Source organism: Drosophila mojavensis, unplaced genomic scaffold (genome assembly GCF_018153725.1).
Source record: "Drosophila mojavensis isolate 15081-1352.22 unplaced genomic scaffold, ASM1815372v1 contig_277, whole genome shotgun sequence".
NCBI classification, from domain to species: domain Eukaryota; kingdom Metazoa; phylum Arthropoda; class Insecta; order Diptera; family Drosophilidae; genus Drosophila; species Drosophila mojavensis.
Window position 1 is genome coordinate 1,926,383 of NW_025318822.1, and position 20,547 is coordinate 1,946,929.

Genomic DNA, 20,547 nt, shown 5'->3' on the forward strand with positions numbered 1-20,547 from the left:
CAAATATTTTGCTCTATAATTTTTAAGCGTAAACTTAAGAGACTGTACTATACATACATACATTAAATATTGCGACTTTTTTCAACAAAAAAATAATAAAAAAAAAATTAAAAAAAATACAATAAAATACAAGAATCAATTTAAGTTACAAATGATTTTTTATATAAATATAAATATTAATTTGAAAATTTAAATCTTCGGTAAATTTGGAAGACGTGCAGTTTTTATTTTTGTTAATAGCGCAATTTCTATAAAGATAAAAAATTTCAGAATATTTCAAATTTAAGATACTTGTATTCTACTTAAAGGCAGGGCTCTGTCATAATTTGTAATATTTATTGATTTATTAGAACGCGAATTTTAGTTAATTGCATTTTAAAAACGTTTCTAAGATGATACTTCTTAGCATTATTATTGCGATTAATATTAGATTTATGAGCTTTAATAATTTGTTACACCAATATTTACCAGCAGATTAAAAACGAATAACATTTTGACTACTGTTGGAAAATAAAACAAATTTTGATATCCAATTTATAGCAAGTTAATTGCTAAATTTTATTCACCAGCTTATATGACGATTACAGTTCAGATGTAGACTACTTTGCCTTTTCATCTAATTCAACGTGTTTCTATCGACAACGATGGGAATATCCAAATATCGGGGTCGTCTTTTCACAATCGAATATCTAATTTACGAAATATGTGTAATATGTAAACGGTAGGCAAAACAAAATTCATAAATTAATATAAACAAATCTGAAAAAAAAAAAATGTATCCTATTCAAAAACAGTTTTCGTTATTTTCCATATTATTGATAGAAACACAATTAAAATGGTTTGCAATTCTTTCTATGTGGTAGATTCTAAATAATGTGACCTGTGCGAACCGTTTTTCTTGGCCAATCCGGCTCGATCGAAAATGCAGTCGAGTAGTGCCTAATAATGCAAAAATGGGCTATGGATAATGATAATATGATGCAGTTTCCTAACGTTAAATGCTAATGATAAGGACCTGCTCCATCCGCCCGAGCTGTTGTTCTCAGCCAAGCGAGGCAACCCATTTGAATTTGCTTTGCATCTCCGGATGATAGAATATACATTCGAGCTTATTGATGCAATTCTTGCCGTAACGACATGGCTTCGGATGATAGAAGGTGCAGCCGGCTTTTGTGCAATTAGGATAGTATTTGCACATGGTCGTTGCTGTAGTCGCTGTCACCGGTGCGGATATTGATTTGTAGTTTTGCACAGGTATCACATGCGACGCTGAAAAGGCAAACATATATATTGATAAATATATCTGAAATTAATGTGGGTAACTCATTTCACTTACAGAGAGGCGGTACAGTTAGATGCACGTGGCTGAGATCACGCGGTCCGCTGTGAGCAAAGTTGCAGTCGACGCTCATGCAAGCCAAGTCAAATTTACATTTGGGATGGGAATACATGCACTTGTCTGCGAATTTGCAGTTCGGGAAGGACTTGCAAGGCGCCGACGGGTGATAATACTCGCAGAATTGCTTGTTGCAATTCGGATGATACTTGCAGCGCTCCTTTGGCTTGGCCACCTTTAACACGGTTGAGTCCACGCTAACAGCACTTACTATGGAAAACATTAGAAATGATATAGCATTTTAGTGGCTATGGAATACACCCATATGTCTGCATAAATATATTGCTTACATTAATCTAATTGAATGGTTAGGCAATTCTTCGTACAATAATTATCTATATAATGTTATAAACTTAACATATTACAATTAACAGTTCTTAGCAGTTTCATTATTTAACATTTTTCTAGCAGCATAACGTATAGATCTAGCATAGTGCTTGGGCTTGATCCTGTAACAGCTGTAAATAGCTATTTCTTAATTTATTCTAGTCATAAAACAGCAATAATTACCAAATATTTAACAAACTCTTGCATTAATATATAAAATTTTTTTTTTTTTTTGACACTCCCCAGATATCTTTTGTTAGTTAGTTTTCTTAGTTTTTTCTTTCATGGGAATTATAATTTGAATGCTCTATTTTTGCGCTCTGAAGGATGATAAATTAAAGTATTATAGTGTATACTGTCTATCTACATAGATAACAGCGTAAGATTTATTAATATATCTACTTACGTGTTGGCAAATTGTCGTATTTTCGATCTTCTGCATTCCGTATAGAAATTCGACGTCGCTCTATGGAGGAGTCACGATCTTTACTGCCCGAACGACGTTTTTTCTGCGGCTGCTGCTCCTCTTCTGGCTTTATCTTGAAGCGAATAGGAGTATGTTTTGCCTTAGAAGCCGTTTCCACAGTTGTCGAATTCGTAGTTGTCGCATTCGATGATTTCTCCCGGCTAATGTTACGTTTTTCCAACAGCTTCGGAGGTAGTGGTGGCGTCGTTGATCGATTGTTTTCCTCCAGCTGCTCTTTCAAATCCGATTTATGGTCATTTGATGAGGGGGCGGCCTGGTTGGAGGTGCTGCTTAGCCGTTTGCTAGATGCACGTTTCCGCGGAGATGCAGGCAGCTGCTCGTCGTCGTCATCATCATCGGCGTCGTTCTTAATGATGATCTTTTTGATTTCCTGCGTTTGTCGTAGCACCTCACTCCGACGCAGGCTTCGCGATGGCTTTGGCGGCGGCGTATTGCTCGAAGTGGAAGGCGATGACCGCGAATTGCTGCGTGCTCGCTTTGCCTTGTTCTGTCTATTGTTGCTATTTGTTGAAGAAGTCGCAGTGCAGATCGTTGAGGTTGGCTCAACGCTCGCTAACTGCAGTGTTGTCGAACTGGTCGACGACACCTGTGGCGAGGGCGTACGTTTGCGTGGTCGCTTTCGATAGGCTGCAGCGGCAGCGTTTCCTAGAGATTTATCACCATTCAGCGTCACTACAAACTGAGTTTTAGGCAAGGCAGCGGATGAGCACCCAACGCTGACCGCTTCTTTGTCCACATGCATGTCAATATCGATGTCCGATTCCTTTGTGTTGTGAACTAGCTGCGGCACATATGCCTCATATTCGCCAACGCCTAAGCTAGGCACATACTCCTCCTCCTCGACCTCGTCTTTTGCACCCACATTGACCTCCGAGTGGGGCTCAACTGAGGGACGCATTCGCTTGCGATCTCTGTGCAGCACATTTACCACTAGCTCTCTCCTACTGCGTCGGAACAGCTCTCGTCCAGGCCTGTCTCCTGCTGAATCAGTTGAGCGCCGCTTACCCAGCGTTGAGCTGATGATCTCTGGCTCATCCTCGTTGCCTCGATGCTTGGACCCACTGGAAGTGGTCGTGGTTTTGGCCAAAATTGTCGATCGTTGGGCATCGGCAACAGCTCGCAAGAGCAGATTCTTACAAGCCTGGCGACGTGGAGAGACGTGTGGCCGTGGCTTGATCTTGATAACCGAATTAACGGGCTTCTCCAGCAAGTCCTCATCATCAGATGGCTCCGGCGGCTTATTAACTGCCACAATAACACGTGAACCAATTCGATGTTTATAGTTGTTGCTCTTTGGACTTCGACTGGGTGATCGTCGTCGGTGTAGGGTTTCGCGCTCCCGATCTCGCCGGTGGGCTGTCTGACCGTTACGTTCCCTGCGCTCTCTGCTACGATCTAATTTCTTACTTTCCTCTGGTTCTTGCTCGCTACGTCGCCGATGGGCCGGAACGTAAAGTTTTACCTCTTTTTGTGCTCGCTGTGGACGATCCGAGGGTTGTGGCGCGTGGGGTTTGCAACCCAATCGCTCGTGCACCGAGCGACGCTCTAAGTGTTCGTCATTCGACTTTTGCTGTGCTTCTACTTCAGTTTGGGCTTTTGGTTTTTCTCTAGCTACCACCGGCTCGGACGTCCTGTTGAACACAATGGGACTCTTTGGTCTGCGAGTGCTTGAGTTGCCCGAGTTTGAGTTGACTTCTTCTGCAACTGGAGCCGTGTTGCTGACAACAGCTTTCTTCGGCTCGTTTCCACTTTGTGTATAGTCGACAGGCGGCTGGGGTTCCTCTTCGTCAGTTTCATCGTCCAGTTCACCAATTTGACGCAGTTGTTGCTTTGCCGCGTAAATTTTTCGTTGTATTTCAGCCAATTCGGCTATATCCTTCTCCCGATTGCCACTTGTGGTAGTTGAGCTTATCTCCGACATTGTGGGTAAATCAAAGTCTTTTGATGTCGGCTGTATATCTCTTGTCTGCGGCTGTGGCTGAGGCTGTGGTTGCTCATCGTCCTCGACAGTTTTCCGTTTTTTCTTTTTGAGCAATAGCTCGTCCTTCAGGGTGCCATCGATATCGAGCGTCTTTTTGGCTTTTTCTAGGAGTTCCTCGGCAAAAACATCCGTTATGGAACTAATTGATGGCAAGGGGTCAGTTCTTGGCGTAACTTCGCCCGTTGTATGAAGCAGTTCATCGCCCGATTTTCGATGTGCCCTTTTATCTCTTTTATCTTTGGCTCTTTTATCTTTCTCCTTGTCCTTATCTTTGTCTTTGTCCTTTGCCTTGGGCACTTCTGCTTGACGGGACTTACGTTTTTTGCTGCTAGCTAAGTATGGACAAGAATTGAAATATACTATGCAAACTAAAAACGGTAGAAAACTTACAAGTCGGGACTGGCAACGTGACTTCCTGCAGCTTCTGAAGAACTTCGTGTAGCCAAGTAACAAAGAGATCCGTTTGATCGCCGAGGAATAGATTTAGCTCAGCATTCATTTGCTGTTTGGTGCGTTTGTTCGCTACCATTACCATCACATAGTCTGGCAGTTCGTCGTCAATGAAGCCGGCAGAGCCACCGGTGCCCAATTCAAGTAATTTCGCCTTTACGGCACTCTGCGGCATTTTATAAATTGTGAAATAAAGCAGTTGATTACGAGTTCATTGATTTTTCGCGAATAGAAAAAGTCAAACTTACGCGCATCTTCTGACCAATTTCGCTGCCTAGATTGCAATCCATTTTGACGGATATACTGTCGAAATATTGTGTGCCTTCAATGTGCGGTCTGTTCCTATTTGCCGAAGTATTACAACATTGACAAAAATAAAAGAGTTACAAGAAATATTATTTTCTAGCAACTGCAGCACGAAATCAATGTGACCAAAACTGCACAGTCAAATAATACCAAAATAATGTACATTCATGTTACTTAACATACTGAATTCTGAAATGTGAAAACACTCGCATTGACTTTGCTAACGCAGTCGCCTGAATGGCATTTCGTAGTCTGACAGAAGAAGAAGCTGAAAAAAGTATTTCAGTCGAGTTTCAGTGCGACAATTTTTCTAATTTCGTAATAAAATGTGTAATAATGGAAAACAGGCAGCCCAGTTTAAATGATGTGATAGTGCCAGGTGCGTTGTATTATCAAACTTTGTGAATTTGCACAAATATGGCGTCTATTTGACCCCAGCCAAGAGGTACGCTACCTCTGGCTGGCTGGCTGGCCTCAGCCTCAGTGCCCTGGGCCCGTGTGAGTGCAGAATCTGCGCGAATGGCCGCATCGAAATAAATGCAATTTTATGATAATTATGCGCTTTTAGCAAGCAACTTGTTGCATTTAATATATACCCCATTGTTTCAATTGCAGAATTGTACTTCCTAATTTCGAAATTTCTGACTGCGGGGCCCCTGGAAGAGACAGCAAAGGTTAGTGATCAGGCATTTTACTAAGCGCCGCCCCGAAAAAAGAGCGCAATTTCTTCGTTTGAATTTCGCTTTTGTTTACAAACATTTTACTAACCCGATTTCCAAATATAAATTTTCAGGTTCTGGTGCAAGAATTAGAGAAAAAGAAGGTAAGTGTATTTGTGTGTGTGGGTCGCAGTGAGGTGACGCATTAAACTAACATGTTTTTTCTGAGGACTTGCCTCTGCTTTGCAATTTTTAATGCAGAAACTCAGAAACGTTTGTTTATATATATTGTTTTGGTTTTGTCGTCGTCGTTGTTGGTGTTGTTTTTGTAGCGCAGCCGGCAGCAGCCTACACCGTCTGCTTATTTCAGAGTTCAAAGCTATACTGAAATTGAACTGAATCGTATAACGTACGGGAGAAGTCCGTCTGTCTGTACCGCCGTTTGTCCGCTTAGTAAAAGTAGGTAAAAAAGTAGGCTCCCGGCTGTGGCGGGCAGAAGCAACGGCGACGTCATTATTTTGATGCCCAGCAAGTGCAAGTGATAACAAATTTTGAATGCCGCTTCTTCTATAACCCCCAGGTACTGCCCCGACGCATTGACTGGCTGGGCAATGAGCATGAACAGACATTTGCTGAATTGGTGAGTTATTGTTGTGATTTATTTGTGTTTAATTGTCAAATTTTGTTATATGTGCTTGCATAATTGAAATTAGTGTTCAGACTTTACGTCTTCGCTTTTTTGTTCGACTATTGGCGTTTGTGTGTGTTTGTGCGTATGCGCTTTGTGACGTCACATGGCCATCGATTGATTGAATAGACACTTGTGTTATACTATTAATTTTTTTTTGTAAATAATGGAAATTAGTTTAATGCAGGATATACAATATAATTTAAATATATTAATTAATTAATAAAACAATATTTGGCTACAAAATAATTATAATTATATATAAAAAGTGATATTGGTCTAAAAATATTACATATTTAAGTACAGTACATAAAATTTTGAAAAATTAGATAAATTAATTACAATTACATAGTAATTTTAATAACAATATGCCAATGGCCGACATCTTGCTTTCTATACAGTGATGTGTACATGAGTGTGTGTGAATATGTATGTATATATTACTCGGCATATGCATGTCTCAAGGTTAGAGCGAGACGGCTGTGGGTACTTGCGCTCCGAACAGCTGCGCACTACTGAGCTATCGATATCGATATATCGTTCATTTTCAAATTTTTGTAGGAACAAAAATACGCGCATATTGGGCCGAATCATCTGCTAGAAATATGCAGTCGTCTTGGTCCTTTAGTCGACAAAGAGTTGGCGCCGAGCGTGCCAGGAATAAACTCATTGCTTGGCACTGGACGACAAAATTTGTTGCGCACAAAAGACACCGTATACAAACATCGTACTCTGCGGGATTACTGCACACGTCTGCATGGCATATCACTGCCTGACTCAGCGCTCACAAAACCCGTACACAATTTAAGTAAGTATTAACAAGATTTAAAAAATGAGTAGAAATATATGCTAACACTTCTGGTAATTTAACTTTTAGCCAGGGTACTCAGCGGACGAGAACATGGCGGGTTGGTTCGTCGTAAGTTGCTGGTGCCCACAGATCTCTACCGCAAGACCAAGTTGTTGCGGCGCACAATTGGCCACCTTTCGTCGGTGTATTGTGTGCTTTTTGATCGCACTGGCCGGTACATAATAACTGGCGCCGATGATTTGCTCATCAAGATTTGGTCTGCGGCGGATGGGCGTCTGTTGGCTACGCTGCGCGGAGCCTCCGCTGAAATAACCGACATTGCAATCAACTTGGATAATACAATGTTGGCTGCTGGCTCAGTGGATCGCATTTTACGCGTCTGGGACATGCAAACCACTTCACCGATAGCAGTTCTTGCCGCCCACACGGGCATGATAACCTCGGTTAACTTTTGTCCCTCACCACGCAGCGATCTCAAATATTTGGTGACAACCAGCACAGATGGCTCCATTGCCTTCTGGCAGTATTCGACACCGCGCGGTCAAAAGATAACCTTCGCACCAAGGCCCACTCAATATCACGAAAAGCTAAGGCCGGGACAGGCTCAAATGATGTGCACTACTTTCTCGCCAGGTGGCATGTTTTTAGCAGCTGGCTCTGCGGATCATCATGTACGTGTCTATATGATGGCCGAAGACGGGCCCAAGCGCATCCTAGAAATAGAAGCTTATACAGACGCAGTCGATTCGGTGCAGTGGTCGCATCGCGGCTTACGTTTCATATCGGGCAGCAAAGATGGTACAGCTCACATTTGGACATTTGAGTCGCAGCAATGGAAAAGCACTAAACTATGCATGACCGAACGATTGCCCAGGTAAATATTCTAAACGTAAAAAAAAAAAAAAAAATAATCGATTAATCGGTTTGTTTACCTTCCAGTTGTCCCGAACCGGAGGAAGGCAAGAAACTAAAGGTTACAATGGTCGCCTGGGATGCTTCAGATCGTTATGTTATAACGGCTGTCAATGATTTTACAGTGCGTAAATGTACCAAATGATATAATTGGCATATTAACTTAAGTATATCTTTGTTCAATAGATTAAAATCTGGGACTCAAAATCTGCAAAGTTGCATCGCGTGCTACGCGGTCACAAGGATGAACTGTATGTGCTTGAGTCGAATCCAAGGGATGAACATGTACTACTCTCGGCCGGCCATGATGGCCAGGTATTTCTGTGGGACATTGAGCAGGGTGTGTGCGTGGCTCAGTTTTTTAATGACATTGATGGCCAAGGACATGGTAGCGTATTTGATGCCAAATGGTCACCGGACGGTACAATGATAGCGGCGACTGACTCGCATGGTCATATGTTGATCTTTGGCCTCGGTATTGGCACCGAAAAGTACAAATTAGTATGTGAAAAATTGGTACAAAAATCCCAGTTGTTGGATATTAATGGTCTTTTCTTTTTAGCTACCCACAGAGTTGTTTTTCCACACGGACTTTCGTCCCCTTATTCGTGATGCACATCATCACGTCGTGGATGAGCAAACACAAATAATGCCGCATTTAATGCCACCACCATTTCTGGTCGATGCTGACGGTAATCCACATCCGACTAAATATCAGCGGTTTGTTCCTGGCCGTGAACGGTGTAGTATGGATCAATTAATACCCAATTTGACTGTGGGCATCGATGGTATTGTCATTGAGGATAATATAAATGCACCACCGAATGCTGCTGCTCTTGTTCCTGCACCTGCAGCTGGTGGGGTCGGAGCTGGAGCAGCAGGAGTGGGACCAGGCGGTAATTACTCGCATATAGATCGCATGATTGCGGCACTGGCCAACCGACAAGGCAACAACGTTAACAATGCCAATGCCAACGATGGTAACGTTTTGAATCAATCATTCGAGCGACTAATCATGCGCCAAGGACAGGATCAATTGCCCGACTCGAATTCTTCGCGTAATGCCACGCCTCGTGGAAACGTATTAGGCGGACGACGTTCGATAACCGAAGGCACTCCTCGTCAGGGTTGGGCTGCGGCATTGCCAGCAGCCCCGGCGCCTGCTGCGGGCGAACAGGCGCAAGCTGAACCACTGCTTAATGTGTTACCTGCTCAACAGGCAATGCCATTCAAATTCGTGCGTCGCACTTACGTTCGCCCCATGAAATATGCGCAGCTACAGAACCTCAAGCAGACTATATATTCTGCAGGTCAGTTCGAAATGCAAGAATATAAGCGTGAGATGCGACGTCGCCCTATCATGATAAACACGGCCAGTGCAGCGTCTGCACTGCAGGCTGGAGTTGGCAGGCCACGGAATACACGATCTAATGGGGGCGGAAGGCCTGGACGTAGGCGTGGAGCTCAATCTGGTCAACAGCAAGGAGGCCAACAGCCTGCATATCGGACTCGTGCTGTTCGTGACCAAGAGGAGGACCACTATGAAGATGCAGCTGTGGCCGCCCCACATGAGGAAGAGGAAGATGACGATAGCAGCAACAGTTCCGGGGACACTAGTTACTCGAATGTGGAAGAGAATCTTGAGGATAGCAGTGATGAATCTGATACGGATAGCTCCGATTATTCAGACTGGGTTGCCGATACGCCCGGGCCAAATCTCGAGCCACCTAAGCGTTCCAAGCGCAAACCACTCTCTCGCCGTCGAACCATGTCTGATGACAGTAGTGATGACGCAACGGCAGGCCCGTCAGCTGCTTCCAGCAAAAAGCGTGGCCGCAAGCGAGTGCTAATACCACCAACGGCGCCAAATGGCGAAATTCCAGAGCTTTACCGTCCAGCCGAGTGGCTGTCGGAAGTGATACCACGCAAGGCACCGTACTATCCTCAAATGGGTGATGAGATTGTCTATTTCCGCCAAGGTCATCAGCGTTATCTGGAGGCAGTTCGTCTCAAAAAGGTCTACAAGCTATCGCACAGCTCCGAGCCTTGGAACTTTCGTACACTGCGTGATCATGAATTAGTCCGTGTGATTGGCATTAAATACGAGATTCGTCCGCCACGTTTGTGCTGCCTCAAGCTGGCCATCATCGATGACGAGGGAAACATGACGGGCACTACGTTTAAAATAAAGTATCATGACATGCCGGATGTGCTAGACTTTCTGGTACTGCGCCAAACCTTCGATTTGGCGGTGCAACGCAATTGGAATATTGGCGACCGCTTTCGTTGTATGATCGGGGACGGTTGGTGGATGGGTCAGATCGAGTCGCGTCATGCACTCAGCGCTGATTTTCCAGACTCATTTTTCATGTGCTTCCGCGTGCGCTGGGACAACGGCGAGTACGAATATATGAGTCCCTGGGATATGGAGCCCATCGATGAACAGCGTCTGCCCGATGAAGTGGGCGGCGCTGTACCCGTGCTGCCAGAAGAGATACGCGCCACGCTATACCAACCGAAGTCCGAGGAGTGGCATCGGGGCGATCGAGACGGCACTTGCCGGCGCATAATCAATGGACTTGAGCAGGTGAGTGCCTAAAATGAAAACACCAAAAAGAGCAGAACATTTATTAATAAAAGAAAGATGAAATGAAGATTTTGAATGCAAAAAGGAGGATAGACTTGTAGGTTAATTAAATGTCGTAACAATCAAAACAAAAATATTTTAAATAAAGAATTCCGTAGGAAAGATTCTTCAAATTAAATATGCAGTACTTTGTTAATAGGAATACAAACCTTAAAAAAAATTATATTAAATATTTTAATGTTCTCCGATGTGTTTCGTATAAGTCTCGACTGGAGACTAACCATTGTATTCATACCAAAATAGAGCATCGGTTCTCATTGCCTACTATTTATTAGAGAAATAGAAATATTAGGAATCAATTATAAGAATAATATAAATGATTAATTATTGTTCAATTGGTTTTTTTCCAGGTGATGCGTTTATCAATAGCGGAGCACTTCCTGGCGCCAGTCGACCTCAATATATATCCAGACTATGCTTATTTAATTGAATATCCCATCGATTTAACGACAGTCAAGTCACGTTTCGAGAACCATTTCTACCGTCGCATCACTTCGGCTCAGTTTGATGTCCGATATTTGGCCACTAATGCGGAGCAGTATAATCGCCGCCACACCAGCATCGTCAAGCACGCCCGCATTGTGACGGATCTGTGTCTGCGTATCATAAGGTTAGTAAAATGTAATATATTTATGTTTTTGTGTTTTCCTAGACCTAATCGTTTGTTCATTTGTCAAACCTAATAGGGAACCCGATGAAATAGATGTGGCGGCCGTTTATCATCAGCTGGTCGATATTTACCACTCATCAGAGTCGGAGAACGAAGCTGATTCAGATGTTGTTCCATCGACCAGCACAGGTCCAACGACATCAGCAGCTGCTGCTCGCCAGCGTGTTTCATCGACGCGACGGTATAAAAACAAACATAATCAAATGATGTATAAATTATTTATTCAAATTTTCTGTTTATACAGCTCGACTCGCATACGTTCAGATGGCGATTGGCGTTCAGATTGTCGCCAGCTGCTGGATCTGATGTGGCAGAGGCCAGATTCATTGCCTTTTCGCGAGCCAGTCGATACGATTGAATTCCCAGATTATTTGGAAATCATTGCCACACCGATGGACCTGCGTACAGTGAAAGAGGATCTGCTAGGCGGAAATTACGATGATCCATTGGATTTTGCCAAGGATGTGCGCCTTATATTTCTTAATTCCAAGAACTATAACACCAATAAACGCTCACGGGTGAGTCCTCTAGCCGGATCTGGGTACTGCTGCAGATCGTCATTTATTCCAAACCAATGCCAAATGCGCATCAATCGCAATTGTCATTGGCGTTTATATAATGAGAGAATTTATTGCTTTATTGCAACTGCCTCTTAATGGTTAATATAATCGTTAATAATAGCCAAACAAATACTTTTCCAAATTTGCTTTGAGGCAGCGTAGTTTGAATTGTATATATGTATGTTAAAGTTTCAAGTGTTCTTACAATTGTTTTTTGTTTTATTTGGATTTCAATTAGTTTTAATTGCTGTCCTTACTAAGCTTTCATTAAATACATTTTTCCTTTAATTCACTTATATATTGAGGCTAACAGAATGCGTTTGCTTGATGATTGATTATTTTACATTCGTACTTACTGAGTAGAACGGAAAATAAAATGGATTGACAACGATATTTTAGACTGGTGGACTATTTTTCTCACACATGATTTCTTCATTTCAATCTTTTGTTATTTGAATATGTTCTTTTCAATATTGGTTTTGGCAACAAGTGGAATCCCCAATTCTTTTTCGTTCTGTCTCCAATTTCCCGCACTGCTTAAACACACACAATCTCACACACCAGCTCATCTATTCTTAACGTTTCTTTTGCAATTTGTTAACATGCCTTCAAACTTCAAATTAATCACCACCCAACTCATAAACCATCAATCGAATCAATCTAAACCCATCAAATATTTCGAACTAAACCAAATGAATGACGATCCGTGACAATCAACTAAAATAGGATAATCTAGCGGTAAGGTTTCCCTTGGGCTACTACTTCAGCACAACACAACAGCCATTGACTGACTTCATTCCACTCTTCTCTTAATTGCTCTTCTCACTAATTGAATCGGGTTTCTTTTGCAGATCTATGCAATGACGCTGCGCTTAAGCGCGCTTTTCGAGTCGCATATAAAGACGGTGATCAGCAGCTGGAAGGCAGCGCGTAGACGCGCCAACAAAAACAAATCGGGTAGCAGCGGGCGCGGGTCCAGCAGTCCCAGCAAACGAACGCCACCGGATCGTGCCACACGACGTACACAGAAACCTCCAGGTGCAGCCAGAAGATTGCCAGCACACAGCAGCGAGGAGGATGAGGATGATGACGACGACGATGACGATGATGATAGTGTGGCACAACAACAAGCGCCGCGTGGGTCGCAGCGTGCCAATAGACGTCGCAATGGCGTGGCCGCTCCTGCCGCTAGTTCGAGCTCTAATCGTGTTACATCATCATCGTCCAATCCTCAGCAACGTCGCCATGAGAGCAGCAGCAATTCTGATAGCGATGAGGAGGAAGAAGAGGAGGAAACGACACCGGATGCTACCAGCGATGAAAATGAAGATGAAGAAGCGCACTCCAATGACAGCTCGCCACAGCAGGCACGTCGCCGTCGCGGACGTCCAGCGCGCCAGAATGTCAGCGATGATGAGACGAATGCCAACGATTCTGAAGAGAGCTACAATCCAAATGACCGGCGCCGCGGTCGTGCAGGTGGCGGTAACAAGCGCAAAGCTAATAGCAAGCGAAGACACAACAACAAAAGACATCGCTCGGATCCGGATAGCCAGCCCGGTGGAAGTCGTGGTGGGGCTGTGGCCACCACTCGTCGTACCCGTCGTTTGCTCGGCAGCTCCGAAGATGAGAATCACACAGCAGCATCCCATTCCCAGCCAGATGATAGCACTCAAGACAGTCAAACACCACGCAAGAAAGGTCGCCCGGCAAAGAGCAAGAGCTCAACGGCCGTTGGGAATGGGCCAAGTACTAGTGCGGCTGCTGCTTCAGCCGGCTCCAGTGTTGAGAGCCCCTCACGAAATACGCGTGCCAATGGAGCACGCTCCCAAAATGCAGCTGAAAATGATCACAGCTATCATTTGCCAGTTCGCAATGGTCGTATTATTGACTCAGATACGGATTCTCATGGCCCAGTTGGGCGACCCACCAGACAGAGTGCAAAACGTGCATTAATGGATTGGGCGCGTGGCAGCGATATCGACGAGGATGATGACGATGATAGCGAGGAGGCTGAAGAGGTAAGTTTTGTAAAATCAAATTGCAGAGCCTCGAATAAAAGTAAATAATCATTGATTATTATATGCTATCAGATTTTACCCACGCCCACAAAGGACGACATGCCCTCGACTAGTCGAGCTGCCTTAGGTCAAGCAGCTGCTGCCACTTCATCGCGGCAACTACGCACGAATCGCAATACCGTTGTAGCTGTTGCTGCGGAGAGTGATGATGACGATGACAGTGATAATGAGCCCTTAGCGAATAACCAGCAAAGTGAGTTTCGAAGAATCTTCTTACTATAGAAAACCATTTGAATACTCTTACACCAATGCTTTGTAGAAACTGCCACTGGACCTGCGAGAGCCAACACAACAGCTCCGCATCCGTTGACGTTGCGCCGACGCTTACCTTCGGTGCCACGTAGCACGCATATGACGCGGTCGCATGCCACATCAACAACTAGTAGCTCTAATCAACAGGAGCCAGCAATGGCTGCGCATGACCATAACTATCTGGGCAATGATTCAGCGGCAGCTTCACGTGCACCTCGACGCGTACTATCGCGTCATCAGCGCAATGCAGATGAATTGGACTCGAGCATTGATCCGCTGAATAGTTCCCGTCTATTATCTCTTATGTCCAATCCCCGACGTCCCACCTCTACAACAAATAATGTAAGCACACGTCGATTGCGCGCCCGCACCAGTCAGGAGCACTCACAGGGTGAAGAGGAAGAGGTGGAGCCGCCTGAAGAGGAAGCCGCTGCCTCTGACGAAGGCACTGATGGTGGTTCCAGTTCTCAGGGTAGCAATGATGAGGATGATGATAATGAACCAACTGCCACCGACTCTGAAGACAATCAGCCCTTGACAAGCTATGTGTCGCCCAGCAATGGACGAACACGACGTAAAACCAAAACCTCATCTTCATCAGCAACGACTGCAACACAGGGACGCGAACAGCGACAACGTCGTCGTGCTCGTGCCGCTTCTGATCAGTCTGTAAACGATGACGATGATGATGACTATGAGGCTCCGCGTGGGCGATCCAATCGTCTTCGTAGCAATCAGCGCACTGGCCGTAATCAGAAGCGTCCACGTTATAATGAGCAATCCGATGAGGAAGACCAACCAGAGGGAACCAACCAGCGGAAGCGCATGCGCAACGGTGATGCTCAAGCTACGACGAACAATAACAGCTCTCAGGAACGCGAACAACAGCCCCGCCTAGATGATGATGACGGCAGCAGTACGGTAGACAGTGATGAGCAGCTAGTGAGCGTCAGCAGCCGTGGGCGTGTGCGCAAGATATCAGCAAAGGCACGTGGCATATTTAAGGATTAAGATTGGGCGCTCAGCTGCGCTGCGCTCAAGACTGTTTTATGTATAAACTAATTATAATTGCATGAGCAAATTACATTTTCTATCATTTGCTTCTTATTATTGATTAATGTGTAAGAGTAATTTCATTGTCATTGTAACACGTCAGGTGTCCTGTGTACCGCCATCCTCACCCGCTAGCAAGCCCCCACCCACCCCCAGACTAGGCTTAAGGAAATCGTGTTCACATGTATAACCATATTCACTATATATAACACAAAGCCCTTCATGCATTGTTTCAAATTTTTAATTATTATTTTCCGAAGCACGCTCGTCAAACATTGCTGCTACATATTATCATGTAGCTGCAATACGGATGTTGCTGCAACAAGCTGTATGTATTTCTATATATATAATATACATATATTTAAAACATTAGCATCCAAGAATCACACACTTCATTTAAAATAGATCTTAGAATAAAGTATCAACAAAAAACAGACCGACTGTAATTGCCATTCTCAGTTTCATCATTTAGTGGGGACGCTGCACTAATGTGATTTTAATCTACAACTCTTATTGCGGTAAGGTAGGTACTATATCGAAGCATATCCAATTCGTTTTGTAACCTATTTAAGGGATTTGTTTTGACTCTGAACGTATTGTTCGGCTAGTTTCTTAACCCTGGCCGCATTTTCTTCTGTTCCGTGCTTCTCTTCTAAATCCAAAAACTTCTTATATATAACAAGCATTTTATCCGGCTGCAACTTTTGAAGCACTGCACGTTCCATCAAGTTTCTGTAAATAGATTCAAATCAGTTGGTAAAAGCATAGATTTAATTCATATTGACTTTCATACCGTGCGGAGTCAATAAGTCCAGCTTTGATCAACATGTCGGCGTATAGCACCCAAATATCAATTCGCTTCGGATATGAAGTAACTATGTCATCTAATAACGTTTGTGCCATGCCATTATCATTGTTTTTGGCATATATTTTAGCAAAGGCCACAATGCAATTAATGTCTGGAGAAAAAGTAAACGAAAATTGTTATTTTTAAATTATATAAATACCCAAATTAGTAAATCGTTCCTCTAATTAATAGAAACTTACGTTCATTTTTCGGTAGAACGTTGATCGCACGCTGCAGTGTTGGCTGCACCCGTTCCGGCATGCCCAGCCAGAAATAGGCATCGGCAGCCACACGCCAGACCTGCAAGTCTGACTTAAACTTGCGCATTAAGTTGTTTAATACGCTGATCAGGCGCTCCTTCTGATTGTGCGCCTTCAGTACTTCGACGAGCTTTATGTATGTTTCAAGTGGATCTGTGTGGGTCAGTGCCTCCTTTAGTACATCATCGAAATTGGATGAGTTGTAGCTGAGCTCCAAGTTAAGCAGTGCCATCCACATGTTACGAAGCTCTTTTGTTTCTCGGAACGCTATCGTTTTAATGGCGCGTCGCGCAATTTCGCGTGCTTTGTCAATTTCTGTATTTGACAACATGAAGGACATATACTGAATCCAAGTCTTGCTGTCGTTGGGCTCCGCTAGCACCAGACGTTCGAACTGATCGATAGTTTCTGGCCGCTGATTGGGATCTGCATTGCGCTCTTCGATTTCGCGCAATCGTTCCTCTTCCTTGACCTCAGCCTTCGCTTTTTCCTTGGCACTAAGTCGTTTTTTCTTGCTAGAGCTTGGCTCGGCCCCGCCAGCTGCATTGTGGTCATCTTCGTCGCTGGATGACTCCTCTTGGGTCTTGTTATTCAATGCATCTGTGTCCCAGAAGTTCGAGATACCTGGCAAACGCACCTTGACTGCTGTCTCACTTGTTGCATTGGACTTATACGTATTTGTTTTGGCTGGTTTCTTGTCCTCGAAGAAAAGCTGTCCGTTCTTTTTCTTTCCGTTCACCAGCGGCTTCACTTCCTCTTCAGTTTTTTTCCCATTTGTGACTTTCTGCACACTTGATTTGTTTGCATTATTTTCGATCTTCATCTTCTTGGGCTTCACGGCCGTCTCTTCGGCTTCAACAGCAGCGCGCTTGACGCCCTTCCAAAGCTTCCAGACGGTCTCTGGCACGGCAATCGGCAGGTTGTCGTGTATGAATGCCAGATTACAGAAATCACCCTGCCGTAGACAGGCACTGGCTGTGTTCTCCACATCGTTGGGATGCAGGCGTATTGGACAGAGTATCAGCGGATTGCTGGTACCCTTCTTCAAGGAGCACACCACAATGTTATCGAGTTTCAGCAATACCTTGGCCTTCATGCCGGATTTTGCGATTAAATTTTGAGGCAGCTCCTTGCTGCTGCTGATGTGCTCAATATCCTTCTTCTTATTGCTTATTAGCAACAAATCATTGGCATAGTCTATCCACAAGATGACGGCCTCCTGCTTACTGCCCTCCTGAGGTGCTGTCGCATTGACAGCCAAGCTGGAAATCATCATTGCTTTTATCGATTTTGTGCCCTCCACATTATAGACCCAGTTACTGGTCGTCGAATCAATTCCTTTAAAGATGACGTTAATTTTGTCTCCCCTTGTGTATTTGGCAATAGGTGCATCCATGTGTTTCAATGATTTTCTAATCTGTGACACTTCCTCTAAGTAGCTGATAGGATTATGCAGTTATGCAATACTAATATCAATTAGGAAAATAAGTATATCTTACCTCTCCACTAATTTTGCTGTGTCGGACAGCTGGCCGCTCCACACATCTGTTAGTTTGGCAGACACAGTCAACGTTTTAGTCTCCAATTCCTTGCTGAGCACCTTAACATACAGCAGCTGGTCAGGCTCCAGCATGATGGGCTTATCCCGCACGGTCTGCAGACACAACATCTTCACGTGCAATTTAACCAGTTTGTTATAGTTGCGCACGGGCAGCAGTAGCTCCAGCACCTGTTCGCCCGCATGTTTAACATTGGCGCGCAGCACATCGCCCACCTGAACGGTATGCCAATCCTTGGTCAGATTCTCACTAAAGTACGGCACATCACGTAAACTGAAAATGTTCTGCATGATGCAGGCTGCTTCGATATGTTTGCCTACGGGATGAATGCGCTTCTTTGCTTCCTGCAAGTCCACGTAGTCCGATAGGAAACGAAGTGGTACCAGACCCACAAACTCCTCCGTATTGTCCTCATCACCAGCCGTGGCTGCATTCTGATCATCACTAGCTAAAGTTATTTTAAATTCCAAGCCTGCATCCAAGGTATTATTGGTCACTTCAATGGGAATTATTTCGCCAAGCTGAAACTTGTCCTCGGGCAATGTTAGGAGTACTTGGTCTTTGTTCCGGCCAGCAACGCGAAACTTTGTAGTCTGGCCTTCGAAAAATGTATTCTCCACCAATTCGTTGAGGCGCTGCTTGTGTAGAACTCCCTTAATGCCGCCGCAGAACTTGACCAGCACATAGCTGGCCTCGCACTTGACCACGGTGCCCGTAAATACGTGCCCGGGCTGGGCTAACTGCAGTGAAGTCAGTAGCTTGATACCCTTGCTTAGATACTCATTGCGACTGCTCAAATAGCAAATCTTCCGGTCCAGGGAGATCTCCAAGACACGGCAGCGTACGCGCTGTCCGACTTCGTAGCGCGTATTTGGGGCCAATTGCAGTTGCTCAATGATTCCGTTAACTTTCCCTATTTTAACACTGTAACCGCCGATTTTGGGATCTGGCTTCACAATGCGAGCTGAAACAATGTCGCCTGTTTGAATGTCCTCCAGCGTGTACATCTTTTCATTCACCACGTTGGGATCATCGGTGCAATAGTAAAGAGACTCAATTACATCATATCCCAGCACTCGCACCTTGTGCTTGCTCTTGCTGCTGTACTTGGCCAGAACAACGTCCTGGTCGTAGTTTCCCTTGAAGTTCGATTTGATGGAACCATACGAAATAAGCCCCTTATACTTGTGGTTCAGCAGCACCACAATGCCACCTGTGCCATGGCGCAGCACACGTGCCTTCTCCACGATGCTGCCCTTCTTCAGCAGCTCTTCGCCTTCCGATTCCGGCTGTTCAGGATGAACAGTGATATTTAAATTGAAGGTCAGGTATACCAACTTAGTTAAGGGCATCACGTAAAGTAGACGAGCCAGGTACTCTTCGTTCACCTCGTAGTCCTGCGGCGATTGCAGAGCCTCGGCCAAGTGATGCTCGTTTACGTATCCCCTAAAGGCCTCGTTCATGATGCTGCCTTCCAGTCCATTTTTTAGATGTTTTGTCACCTTAAACTTGACGATACTCCCGGGAAGTATATAATCAAGATTTGTCTCGTGCTGGCTTTTAATCTTCAATTTATCCTGTTCTATGCACACGCATTGGCAGGTGCTTTTATCGGAATCGTGTTGAATTTGCTTCACCTTCAAGAAGATCAACTGACCGATGTGATGCTTCTGTGCAGCATTTTCAATGGGCACAAATGCCTGCAAGCCGTCAATGCCTGTTTCAATTACACAGCCGTGCTCTTGGATTTCCTCTATAGCACCAACAAAAATAAAGCCCTTTTTGATGTTGGCGTGGTGAAGGCTACTATTCACTTCACTTGGTTTAAGAGTTAGTAGCAGAGACATGCGTTTACTCTCGGAGTCTTTCCTTGTTTTTATGGCTCGTCCATAAACGATCTGCCCAACGTTGAATAGCGCAGTGAGGTCCCGATATTCACTGCTGTCTCCAGCCATATAGGATTGGGCAACACGTCCATATGCATCCGATATATCGGCCACTAGAGCACGCGCTGTCATTCGACCGGGCAGCGCAATTTGTAAAGAGGTGGCATCCGTTGCTTTCACGACGCCCATCACGAGCATATTCTCCTGGAGCGTGTCATATGTAAGTGTTTCAGCGGAGAATGCTTGCAGCTGATCACCTTTTTCCCCTTCAACTGGTTTTTCTTTTAACTTTGGCGCCTTCTTAATCTTTCGCTGTGTGGCACCAAAAATCTGCAGGTCACAAAACTCAGAATTAGATTTTGGATGACTCTCTGCCAATATTACTTACGAGATTTGATGTGCTGCTGTCCGTATTTGCTTGTAAATTTGCTATTCCGCCGCGCGGAAAGCTTTTCTCATTCGAACCCATCCCAAAGACTACGTAGCGAACGCTAAATTATTTAAACGAAACACCGCAATGTGCCCCGTACACGTGCTGGACTTCTCAACACAAATTCAATAGTAGTGTTGCGCAATGGTCGATGAATAAGTGTTGCAAAATACAAAAGATGCAACAATTGTAAAAAGCAAATGATGGAACGAACGATTTAATATAAAATTAATAAGCGTTAGATGGTAATATAGATTATAATTGGATGGTATATACAATAAAATA

The 20,547-nt window shown here is 44.3% G+C and overlaps 3 protein-coding genes across 4 annotated transcripts; 1 reads left to right on the top strand and 2 right to left on the bottom strand.

Annotated features, from left to right (window-relative positions):
• Window positions 1–528: 528 nt before the first annotated feature.
• On the bottom strand, window positions 529–5,086 carry LOC6574083 (zinc finger CCCH domain-containing protein 14). Its single transcript, XM_044008322.1, has 5 exons — window positions 4,890–5,086; window positions 4,582–4,807; window positions 2,130–4,523; window positions 1,337–1,606; window positions 529–1,269 (listed from the first exon to the last, which is right to left on the bottom strand). The coding sequence occupies exons 1-5, from the start codon at window positions 4,929–4,931 to the stop codon at window positions 1,043–1,045; spliced, it is 3,159 nt and encodes a 1,052-aa protein (XP_043864257.1). The 5' UTR covers window positions 4,932–5,086; the 3' UTR covers window positions 529–1,042.
• A 100-nt stretch (window positions 5,087–5,186) lies between these two features.
• On the top strand, window positions 5,187–15,716 carry LOC6574084 (PH-interacting protein). 2 transcript variants are annotated; one of them, XM_044008321.1, is made up of 16 exons: window positions 5,187–5,326; window positions 5,563–5,621; window positions 5,741–5,770; window positions 6,187–6,246; window positions 6,856–7,102; window positions 7,172–7,979; window positions 8,045–8,141; window positions 8,204–8,518; window positions 8,580–10,604; window positions 11,015–11,274; window positions 11,351–11,515; window positions 11,579–11,852; window positions 12,621–12,632; window positions 12,746–13,915; window positions 13,988–14,168; window positions 14,235–15,716. In XM_044008321.1, exons 1-16 carry the CDS (start codon window positions 5,284–5,286, stop codon window positions 15,236–15,238), a joined length of 6,750 nt encoding a protein of 2,249 aa, XP_043864256.1. In that variant the 5' UTR covers window positions 5,187–5,283; the 3' UTR covers window positions 15,239–15,716. The 2 variants fall into 2 exon arrangements, with proteins under 2 accessions (XP_043864256.1, XP_002000142.3); XM_002000106.4 differs by lacking the exon at window positions 12,621–12,632.
• LOC6574085 (protein RRP5 homolog) lies at window positions 15,506–20,398 on the bottom strand. Its single transcript, XM_002000107.4, has 5 exons — window positions 20,221–20,398; window positions 17,887–20,162; window positions 16,328–17,826; window positions 16,074–16,239; window positions 15,506–16,012 (listed from the first exon to the last, which is right to left on the bottom strand). Exons 1-5 carry the CDS (start codon window positions 20,299–20,301, stop codon window positions 15,844–15,846), a joined length of 4,191 nt encoding a protein of 1,396 aa, XP_002000143.2. The 5' UTR covers window positions 20,302–20,398; the 3' UTR covers window positions 15,506–15,843.
• Window positions 20,399–20,547: the final 149 nt, after the last annotated feature.

Bases quoted from the DNA above. Each gene is read 5' to 3' on its own strand.
- LOC6574083 (XM_044008322.1), bottom strand. From the start codon at position 4,931: ATGGATTGCAATCTAGGCAGCGAAATTGGTCAGAAGATGCGC. The intron at 1,607-2,129 runs GTAAGTAGATAT...TGTTTTCCATAG, and splicing joins ATACGACAATTTGCCAACAC to TAAGTGCTGTTAGCGTGGAC. The intron at 1,270-1,336 runs GTAAGTGAAATG...TTGCCTTTTCAG, and splicing joins TCTAACTGTACCGCCTCTCT to CGTCGCATGTGATACCTGTG.
- LOC6574084 (XM_044008321.1), top strand. From the start codon at position 5,284: ATGGAAAACAGGCAGCCCAGTTTAAATGATGTGATAGTGCCAG. The intron at 8,142-8,203 runs GTGCGTAAATGT...TTTGTTCAATAG, and splicing joins CGGCTGTCAATGATTTTACA to ATTAAAATCTGGGACTCAAA. The intron at 13,916-13,987 runs GTAAGTTTTGTA...ATATGCTATCAG, and splicing joins ATAGCGAGGAGGCTGAAGAG to ATTTTACCCACGCCCACAAA.
- LOC6574085 (XM_002000107.4), bottom strand. From the start codon at position 20,301: ATGGGTTCGAATGAGAAAAGCTTTCCGCGCGGCGGAATAGCAAATTTA. The intron at 20,163-20,220 runs GTAAGTAATATT...TGTGACCTGCAG, and splicing joins ACAGCAGCACATCAAATCTC to ATTTTTGGTGCCACACAGCG. The intron at 16,013-16,073 runs GTATGAAAGTCA...ATCTATTTACAG, and splicing joins GGACTTATTGACTCCGCACG to AAACTTGATGGAACGTGCAG.